This window comes from Orycteropus afer, unplaced genomic scaffold (assembly GCF_000298275.1).
Source record: "Orycteropus afer afer isolate SDZICR_OR568_19922 unplaced genomic scaffold, OryAfe1.0 scaffold00023, whole genome shotgun sequence".
NCBI lineage: Eukaryota > Metazoa > Chordata > Mammalia > Tubulidentata > Orycteropodidae > Orycteropus > Orycteropus afer.
In genome coordinates this window covers 1,142,664-1,154,297 of record NW_006921610.1, presented here as the reverse complement: position 1 = coordinate 1,154,297, position 11,634 = coordinate 1,142,664, and the positions used below count along the sequence as shown (strand labels likewise).

At 34.0% G+C, this 11,634-nt stretch overlaps 1 protein-coding gene across 1 annotated transcript in view; it reads left to right on the top strand.

Annotated features, from left to right (window-relative positions):
- GALNT13 (polypeptide N-acetylgalactosaminyltransferase 13) overlaps window positions 1-10,693 on the top strand; it is a 798,776-nt gene extending 788,083 nt beyond the window's left edge. The window contains exon 11 of the mRNA XM_007934922.2: window positions 10,553-10,693. Within this exon, the coding sequence (XP_007933113.1) occupies window positions 10,553-10,693 (141 nt within the window). The remainder of the gene's footprint in view (window positions 1-10,552) is intronic.
- Window positions 10,694-11,634: the final 941 nt, after the last annotated feature.

Below are 11,634 nucleotides of genomic sequence, written 5' to 3'. Positions count from 1 at the left end.
ATCCTTCCCTTCAAGGTTTAGGGGTCCAGGATTATCTTCTGTGTCTGTGTTAATTGGTTTCCCTTTTCTTTGTTGAAGAGGGTCTGTGCAGTCTTTCTCCCTTGTCCACTATCTTACCAGAACCTAGTTTGCCATTTTTTAAACTGAGACCTGTATGATTCATCCTTAATTCTGTTGTGCAGTTAGTTCTATTTATTCATGAGTATTTCAAATTTTTTACTTAATACAAAGATATAGCTTAATTTTATAATATTAAGATAATTATTTTGTCATTAAATTTGTTTTCCAGCTTGAAATTCTAGTTGACTTTCAATAGGAATTTTTCAAAAGAGTAGATTTAGGGATAGTCTACATCACATTTTTCCTTAGCCAAATAAATACATATAAAGGCTAGAATGCATAATTTTTCTTGTTGTTGTTGTTGTTGTTATGTGCCATCAAGTCAGACTCAACTCATAGGGACCCCTCCTTGGGTTTCTGAGGCAGTATCACTACGGAAGAAGATTACTCCATCTTCCTTCCAAGGCGTGGCTGGTAGGTTTGAACCACTAGCCTTCTGGTTAGCAGTCAAGTGCCTTAGGCACTATGCCAGAGATCCTATAATTTTTCTTAAGTACCTTAAAATAGTATGATTCATATTTTGTACATCCCAGGAAATACTATTGCTTTATATTTCATAGGAGAACAATTAAGTAATGCTATCTTATAAGTCCACCACTCATTTGTGATTTTTTTTTTTTTTTTGTACTGCAGTGGCTTGTTACTGTGATGCTGGGCTATACCACTGGTATTTCAAGTACCAACAAGGTCAGCTATGGTATAATGGTTTTAGCAGAGCTTATCCACTAAGAAAGAATAGGAAGAAAGACCTGGTGATCTACTTCTAAAACAACTGTCCAGTGAAAACCTTATGAATAACAGCAGAACATTGTCTGATAATATCATAATATGAGTTCCTAAGGTTGGATGACATTCAAAATAAGGCTGACAATGAGCTGCTTCCTCAAAGTAGAGTCAACTTTAATGACATCGATGGAGTAAAACTTTCAGGACCTTCATTTGCTGATGTAGTACTGTTCAAAATGAGAAGAAATTGCTATAAACATCCATTAATAATCAGAACATGGAATGTACTAACTATGAATCTATGAAAACTGGAAGTCATCAAAAATGAAATGGAATACATTAAGATAGAAATCCTAGGCATCACTGAGCTGAAATGGACTGGTATTGGCTATTTGGAATTGGACAATCACATGGACTACTATGCCAGGAATGAAAAATTGAATATGAAGGGTGTTACATTCATTGTCAAAAAAAAAAAAAAAAAATTCAAGATCTATCCTGAAGTATAATGCTGTTATTGATAGGATACTATACATATGCTCACAAGGAAGACCAGTTAAAATGACTATTATTCAAGTTTACATACCAACCACTAATACCAAAGATGAGGAAATCAAAGATTTTTTTTTACCAACTTCTGTAGTCTGAAACTGATCAAATATGGAATCAAGATATATTGATATTACTCAAATTCTAACTCACTGCCGTCAAGTCAGATCTGACTCATAGTGACCGGTCCTTGGGTTTCTGAAGTGATATCACTATGAAAGTAGATTGCCCAATCTGGAATATGACACTTAGAAATAAAGAAGGAAGATCCATACTTGGAAAATATCACCTTGGTGATAGAAAGGATGCTGAAGATAGCATGATAGAATTTTGCAACACCAATGACTTATTCATCGCAAGTACCTTTTTCCAGCAACATAAATGATGACTATACACATGGTCCTGTCTAGGTAGAATACACAGAAATCAAATTGACTACATCTATGCAAAAATATGATGGCAAAGTGCCACATCATATCATTAGTCAGAACAAGGCCAGGGCCCAACTGTGAAACAGACCATCAATTACTCATATGCAAACTCAAGTTGAAGGTGAATAAAATTAAAACAAGTTCATAAATTCCTAAGTACCCCCTTGGGTATATCCCACCTGAATTTAGAGATCATGTGAAGAATAGTTTTGAGTTGTTGAACACTAATGACCAAAGATCAGATGAGTTGTGGATACCATCAAGTACATCATTCGTAGAGAAAGCAAAAGATCATTAAAAAGTCAAGAAGACAGAAAACACCAAAAAAGGATGTCAGAAGAGACTCTGAAACTTCTTCTTTAATGTAGAGTAGCTAAAGTGAATGGAAGAAATAATAAAGTAAAAGACATGAATAGATTTCAAAGGGCTCAAGAAGACAAAAGTAAAGTATAGTAATGAAATATGTAAAGGCTTGGAGATAGCCAAAAGGGAAGAAAATGCTCAGTATTTCTCAACCTTTAAAATACTGAAAGAAATATCCAAGCCTCCTGTTGAAATATTGAAAGATTCTATGAGTGAAATATTGAACAGTGTAGGAAGCATCAAACTAAAGTGGAAGGAACACAGAGTCACTGTACCAAAAGGAATTGGTCAATATTCAGCCTTTATCAGAGGGTAATATATTATGATCAAGAACCAATTGTGTTGAAGGAAGAAGTCCAAGCTGCAATGAAGGCACTAGCAAAAAAAAAGAAAGAAAGAAAGAAAGAAACTCACCGCCATCAAGTCGATTCACCTCTTAGCGATCCCTCTGTGGGTTTCTGAGGTGGTATTTCTACAGAACTAGATTGCCTACTCTTCCTTCTGAGGATTGGCTGGTGAGTTTGTACCACCAGCCTTATGGTTAGCAATCAAAAGGTATTATGCCACTAGAGCTCCCACTCCAGGAACTGATGGAATACTAAATGAGATGCTTGAGCAAACAGATAGAAAGCTGGAAGCACTCACTTGACTAAGTAAAGAAATTTGGAAGACAGCTACCTGGCCAACTGACTGGAAGATATCTATATTTATGCCAATTCCAAAGAAAAGTGATCCAACAGAATATAGACATTATCTAACAATATCATTAATATCACACATAAGTAAACTTTTCCTTAAGACAATTCAAAAACAATTTGCAGCAGTACCTCAACAGGCAACTGGCAGAAATTCATGATAGATTCAGAAGAGGATGTGAATGAGGAATATAACTGCTGATGTTAAATGGATTTTGGTTTTAAGAGAAGAATGTTTAACTATGCTTGATTGACTGTGCAAAGGCATTCAACTGTGTGGATCATAACAATTATGGATAACATTACAAAGAATGGGAATTCCAGAATACTTAATTACACTCATCAGAAGCCTGTACATAGACCAAAGGCTGTTGCTGGAACAGAACAAGGGAAAACTGCAAGGTTTAAAATCAGGAAAGTTTATGTCAAGGTTGTATCTTTTCACCATTCAATCTATATTCTGGACAAATAATCCCAGAAGATGGTCTATATAAAGAAGAATGTAGTATAATGATTGGAGGAAGACTCATTACCAATCTTCAGTATGCAGATGACCCGAGCTTGCTTCCTGAAAATGAAGATGCCTTGAAGTCCTTACTGATGAAGATCAAAAATACAGCTTTCAGTGTGGATTACACTTTGACATGAAGAAAACCAAAATCCAATAAGCCACATCATGCTAAACAAAGAAAATAATTGATGTTGTCAACTATTTCCTTTCACTTGGATCCATAGTTAATGCTCATAGAAGCAGAAGTGAAAAAATGTAAACGACATAATGCTTTGACCAAATCTGCTGCAAAAGACGTCTTTAAAGTGTTAATACCTACAATATACAGATGACAAAACCTTGCTTGGTAAATATGAAGATGACTTGAAGCACTTATTGATGAAGATCAAGGACTACAGTTTTCAGTGTGGATTACATATCAACATAAAGAAAATAAAAATCCTCACAAATGGACCAATAAGCAACATCATAATAAGTGGAGAAACAATTGAAGTTGTCAGAAGCTGGTGGGTTTGAACTGCTGACCTTCTGGTTAGCAGCCAATGCATTATCCACTATGCCACCTACCTAAGCCATTTGCTGCTAACCAGAAGGATGATGGTTCAAACCCACCAGCTGCTCCGTGAAAGGAAGATGAAGCAATCTACTTCTGTAAAGATTTACCACCTCAGAAAACCAATATGGGTTACTGTGAGTCAGAATCGACTTGATGGCAGTGAGTTTATTTTTATTATGGTTTAATATTTAAATATTTATTAGAAGAATTCCATTATATAAACATGTATGTGATAGAAAAATTATTTGAAAAGATATCAAATATTAATAATAATGATCTCTTCTAATAGTAGTCAAGAAACAAATTATAATTAGTTTTAAACAAATGAACACATTGAATATTGTATTGTCTTTTAATAAAAAATAATACTTATCTCAAGATTAAGATTTTTACTTTTCCTTCTGGTTTGTATTTTATTTTAGAAGCACATGGAATAAAAGTTACTTGAATTTCTTTTTTTTTTTTATATCTACTAGTGTGATGAAAAAGCTTTTGAGAAAAAAATTACATATGTGTTTCTTATGTAAATTTGTATATTGTATTCATGTCCAGGGTCAACATCTCCCCAGCACATGCAAAATCATTCCTTTTTGTTTGTTGGTTTTATACCATAGTAAAGCTTATAATTCATTTTTCTTTTTTGTGACATATGAACTCCATAGTCACTAATACTAGGATCTTCAATGTTGACTTGATATTTGCCAAGAAAAATCTCACTTAAGGAAAAAAAATATATATCATTGAGAGAAGATGATGATATAGCATAGAAAAATCAAACAATCTAAATAGGAAGCTCATGTTTGGTTAAAACTAACAGACTCTTTAGTGAATTAAATGAAGTAGCAAATATATATGATAATATTACCTTTCCTGTTTTTACAAATCATTTGTTTACCATTTTACTATAGACCTCAAGAAATTTGCACATGTAAAAGGTAGATCCAATTATTTGTTTCTATTACTCTGCCTAAGAGAAGTAGTTTAATCTTAACAGAATTTATTTTCTGCATTATCATCTCATAAGTGTTTCATTCAGCAAACTTACTGAGTACTGCCTGTGTTCAGGTACTGGACTTGATGTAGGTAGCCATGGTCCACAGCTTTCCTGGAGTTTATACAGTTTGGGATGAAACAGATGAAAAGCAAGAAACAGACAAATAATTCATTAATTATGCATTATGTTTAGAGAATTAGGTGAAGTTAAGAGACCCAGTGGGGGAGATCTTTTTCTATTTCCTCCCTTTATTACTTTTCTAATTGACATCTAGATTAATATAGCAATGCATATGTGGACCCCTTATAAACACTACCTGATCAGTCTTCTGAAAACATATATGGAAACAATCTGAATATCATACTGTATAGCAAATGCTAAAGTTAAATCATCCCACAGCTTCTTCCCTGTCACCCAGCTTTCACTCAAGGTCAGGGCAAAGAAGGAGAATAAGAACTATAATTGAAAACTCTCTGTCTGGACTAATTAATCAAATATTTTGAATACACACTCACAAAATATCTAATTTAGTACTTTTTTTTTTTTTTAATTTGGATGTACTCTGAAAATACAACCTTTTTTATCCATAAAACATTTTGCCCAAAATGTTTCCTCATTGGATCTCAAGCCCTTCTATATATCCTCAGTCTTAGCTCCATTTACTTCTACTGAATAAAGTTTATACGAAAGCCAGCTAAAAGAATACAGCTCACAGCTCAATGGATGCAATTATTGTGACGTGAGCTTTTCATCCTTATCCAGAAGAAATTGTATGTTGCCCAGGATGATTGATTTATTACTGCCTTTGTACTTGGTTTTGTCATTATTCATTATTTTTTTTGTCAAACAGACCCATACTCTTCTTCACAAAATCACCCAATCCTGTCTCTCAATAAGCAAAGTAGTTGATGGCTCCCAACATCCCACTGTGGAAGCATGTAATGACAGCTCTTTGCAAAAATGGCTGCTTAGAAACTATATAAGAATGGAAGTTTTTAGAACTATTCTTGAGCATTCCACTAATTACTTTCTCTAATAAGTTTTGAAGGTTTGTATTGCAGACTTCATTTCTTTCATTTTAGTCTAACAGTTATGTTCCTTTATTGAAATCTGGTAACTTCTTTATAAGGTAATTAAAGAAAAATTTTTATGCACTATTTCTCTATGGAGAAATTTTTCTGTCTTTTACTTCTTAACCATTCATTAATTTGAAGGATGTGTATAATAAGTATCGTTTAGTATATCATTAATTAACATATTTTAATACATATATATGTATGCGTGTATCATGATATACTGTATCATTTACTTAACTCTTTTTAGGCTAATTATAGCCATGTCTATGACAATAGATTTTGAATCAGAGCTGAAGGAAATCAATTTTAAAGAATAGCATAACCAAAAAAATGGATTGCTTTTGAAATACTGAAATTATTTAATTTTGTTAATTTTTACCCAAATATTTTGGTTGTGTGCAGAGATAGCATGACTTTACCAGACTTTGTAATTATTTTAACCTGAATCTTTAGTAAATATATTATTAAGGAATAACTAATAATTTTCAATAATTTTATGAAGTAAATGATTTCTAAACATTTCTTTGTGGTTGGTTAAGTGACGTGATTATAATAATAAAGCTAGTTTTTTTTTTTTTAATTATCTCTTACATCGCTCACTGATGTGATTTGTGAATCTTCTCATAAGCCACAAAATGAATCATTATTCTGTTCAAGTCTGCAAACTGTTGTGAACTTCTTATTAAGGATACATATAAGAATTTATCCTATCTCTTGGTTTTAAGGAATATATTGTGTAGTAAATAAAGGTTGTAACATTGACAAATGCTTTACTACAAGAGCATATGGCAGATCAGGGAGGTCTTGTGGCTCAGATGAACCAGTTAAAGTCATTAGGAGAAAACACAATTGAGTTTGGAATTCTTGTGACAAAGCTGGGACTCTGAAAGTAAGGATGGAGAGGAGGGAATTCGTGTTGCTTAAAATAGAACTGCAGTCAAAACAAGGCCTTCCAAATATAAGAGTTGAAAAAGCTGGAAAAGTCCAGACCTTTACACGAGGAAAACTTGGGTACTGGGCAATTTTCAGATATTACCTTAATTTGTTTTCAAAACAACCACAGCTGGTATGTAAGATCCTCAGATTGTGGTCTCATTGTTGTTAGGTGTCACTGAGTCAGTTTTGACACTTAGAGAACCCATCTGACTTATTAGAACTACTCCGTAAATTTTCTAGCTTGTAATCTTTATGGGAACAGTTGCCAGGTCTTTTTTTTTTTTTACAGAACTACTGAGTGGATTCAAACCACTATCCTTCTGTTAAGTTGCTTAATCATTGCATCACTTGGGCTCCTTATGGTATTCTTATGCTTAATTGAACATCAAGTCAGAAAGCATCAGTTTATTCCAAGAATTCTAGGGCAGAGCGACAGCTTGCATCACTCAGTGAAGGAACTTACAACAGTTCCCAAGCAGGTCTCGCAGCCTTCTGGAAAGTAGCTTCTCCACTGTTGACAGCCTAATGCAAAATGATGAGAGCCACATAAGACCAGTATGGAAATCAACCTGGCTAAATAGCTTCATGTTCCACAGGGGATAATATTTCTTGTAACAACTTTCTAGACTTAATGGTATTCCAGGAATTCAATAGAAAATGCAAAATTACAAGAGTATCTGCACTTAGAGAAGCTCAACATTTGGCTCTCTATCAAGTATTTATAATTTATAAGGCCAGATGCAGTTTACCTAGCAGAGGTCATTTTTACTATAAGCAATGTTTTCAACAAGCATCACTAATATTTTTCCTCTTATAAAGATGACAAGGGACTAGAGCAGGATAGTTGACTGAAGGTCATATTTTTAAAAGCAGAAGGGAAAAATGATATTTTTAAGTAAGTATTTTCTGTCAGAGAATGTATCCCATAGGATGACTTGGGAACTTGCCCAAGTTTTCAAAGCTAGTAAGCAGGGAGGCAATCTACTTCCGTAGTGATATTGCCTCGGCAACCCAAGGCGGGGTCGCTATGAGTCGGGGCCGACTCCACGGCACATACCAACAACAACAACAAGCAGGGAGGCAGGAATTCACACTCAGGTCTGAGGCTATCTGCTCTTTGTCCTGTGCCACATTGAAAAGGAGAATTTTGAAGGGCTATTTACCTTTGTTTATCTATGGGCTTTGACAAATAATGAATTCCTTCAAAGAAAATATTTATTAATATTTTTGTTAGAAAGAAAAATAATTACTAAATATCTAAAATTATTATTATTTGTATAGTTAGTTGGGGAGCTATGGTGGTGTAATGCCTAAGGCATTTGACTGCTAACCAAAAGGCTGATGGTTCAAACCCACCAGCCACTCCCTGAAAGGAAGGTTGGGCAATCTACTTCCCTAGTGCTACTGCCTGGGAAACCCAAGGAGGGGTCACTATAAGTCGAATCAACTAGACAGGAGTGTTTTTTTTTTTTCATGGTTGGTTGACAAGGAGCCTGCTTGGGTAGCACAAGCTGTTTGTGAGTGGCTAACATAAAGGTTGACAACTCAAATCCACTCAGTGACTTGGCATCAGACAGGCCTGGCAAATTGCTTCTGCAAAGATTATAGCAAAGAAAACCCTATGGAACAGTTCTACTCTATAAAACATGGAGTTGCCATGAGTCAGGGGTCAACTTGACATCTGCTAAGAACAACAATATAGTTGACACCCTGTATTCAATTTGATCAGTAAGGAGAAGTCTCAAAGTCTGTATTTATATATACATTTTTGACCTAAGGTAACTGCTAATTAATCAAAACCACCAATTATTGTTACGTGTGATTAGATTAAAATAAGAAAATGGCTGAGCTTCTTGGAATAGTTCAGTGGGCAAAAGCATACTCTACATATATAAAATCATAAATTTTTTTTCAAAAGGATCTAATAGAAGCAAGCAAGGGTAAGTGTTTTTTTGGAAAGAAGATATATATGCAAAGAATCTCAGGTACATAACAAAAATGAAGAATTTTTAGTTGATTTTAACTAGAATTTTTTATAAAAAAATACTGGTTTTGTTTTGTCTCTTTCTCCAAGCTAGTTGCTGGTTTAATTTCTGGTGTCCTAAGATTAAATCAACCATCTTTTTGCCTATCTTTGGCCACTTCTTGCTTTCTCCAATTTTAGTACAAATAGCTTGATTCTGTGAATTGAAAGAGCAACAACCAAAGTTTCAGTCTTGAAATCTCCTTCACATCTAATAGCCTTGCTATTTTAATTTCCTGCTTTTTTTCTAGTAAGCATTCTGCTCCCACGTTTATTCCACTTTTTTCAGAAGTGTATTTTAGGGTGGTTTCAGTCCTAATCCAAACATACTAACAATCGTTTTGGGTGTGTTTCTCCACCATTTTTGTTGCATGGAACCTGAATTTCAATGTAATATCAATAGTTTGCAAAAAAAATTATATATAATGCTTGTTGAAGACATATCTACAAATGCCTTCTCACACATTAATACTCTTCTGGTTGTGGAGTTTTTCATATAATATGGTTCTAGACGTTGTCCATAAACGGAGCAGAAATACCTAGTACACATTAAAGCATATTGGTTTAAATATATCTGGGAAATCCAAAGAAAATAATTTCATAATGTAAGGGAAAACTCAAAAGAGAAGACATACAATGACTATGTAACATGGTGAAATGATTGGAACTCATTTCAACATCTGCGTGTAAGGAGAATATTTATTATTAAAAAATAAAATATAAATATGGCATTTAAAATATATCACCTGTTTTTATTTTATATTGACATATTTTTAAATATCCTTCAAAATGCAAACCAAAATTCAGTAAGCATACTATCAAGTAACACAGATCATTGGCTGCTATGATAATCACTCTTCTACAATGAATGTCTCAGAATCACAGATAATGTGGTTGGTTGATTGTCTTGAAATAGGAACATCACTAAAAGTTTTGTGCTTGTGGGTCACAGCTGTGACATCCATTTGAGTGTTTACCAAATTGTTACTGAATAACATATGCCTATGAAAACCAGTGGGAGCTCTGGTAGCACAGTGGCTAAGGCACTTGACTGCTAACCAGAAGGCTGGTGGTTCAAACCCACCGGCCACTCCTTGGAAGGAAGATGGGACAATCTACTTCCGTAGTGACACTGCCTCAGAAACCCAAGGAGGGGTCACTATGAGTTGGGTCTGACTCAACAGCATATAACAACAACAACACAACATGAAAACCAGTGTATTGGGGAAGCCCTCACTGACCTCAGAGCTCACAAATGAGCTTTTTGCAAAGGAACCTGAATTCTTGATAGTTAATTATAAATGTCAGCCAATTTCTTTAACTATCTGCAAATAAAGGTATATTAGACAATGATGAAACTTTAATAGTCAAAGTTGTGTGTAATTAATTCAGAGACACTTGTGCAAAGTTTCTTTTACAAATATATCACAATGTATTGCACTAGAATAAAGATTTTTAAGAGAGTGAATTTAACCTGATGTACTAGTGAAGTTAAGATGAAATAAGCTGTACTTATTATTGGTTACGGCACATAATAACAACGACAACAACATTATTGGTTATCTTTTACAGAAACTCACCTTGAGACATGTTAACAGTAACCAATGTCTCGATGAACCTTCAGAAGAAGACAAAATGGTACCTACCATGCAGGACTGTAGTGGAAGCAGATCCCAACAATGGCTACTAAGGAACATGACCTTGGGGGCTTAAAGCCCGAAGATATTTTCCCCCCAAGCCATGAAAATGTCTACACATTTATTTTCCATTATTTCAATTAGGGGAAGAGATTAACTTTGCTTAATTGAAAGTTTTAAAATCCTTTTAGTATTCTAAGACACAGTTATTTATAATTCATTTTTAGGAATGTTGGCTTATTTCCCTACTGAAATTTGTATCTGATAAAGAAGCACATAAAATGGTATAAATAATAGCAAACTGTTATTAAACATTGCAACAACTTGAAAAACAAATTATGCTTGTTTTTTCTTAAAAAAAAAATACCTTTACTGTCCTCATCTCACAGGGTCACTTCGGGGTTATTTTTATTTTTTCTTCTCATAGTGACTGAAAGAAAGAAAATGTAAAATGCCTTACAAAATAATTTCGTTATGACATAAATTATTTTATCAACACCTCTGGTTTCTACTGGACCTTCATGGAAACATGTTGAATATCCATGTCAAGAACAGGTATATATTACTTCTGAGCAAGTAATTCAAAATACAAGTTTTGTACCAGGAAAAAAAAATTAAATTGCATGATGAACTTATGGTGTCCTTAGAAAAGTATAACATTAAAAAAAGAGAGAGAGAAGGAGAATTTGAAAATTTAACTTAAAGTAAATTAAATCAGAAGTCAGTGAGGCATTATGTGGAGCCAGATGAGCTCAACTACAATAATTAAATCCTTTAATCAGATACTCTGGCTGGTCCCAGTCACTCCTAGCACAGGTGGATGTGAAAGGTTCATTTTGTTCCTAAAGCTGATATCAGAAAGTCAATGTTTAACTGTTGTCTTTGTCTCACATTCATTATATGATCCCTGTTTCACTCCAGAGAACATGGTTTGTATCTTATTTAGGTAAACCATAGATATCTAACTCTAATTTTTAAATCTTTAGCATTTGAAGATCATGTTAGGTCACAATATGC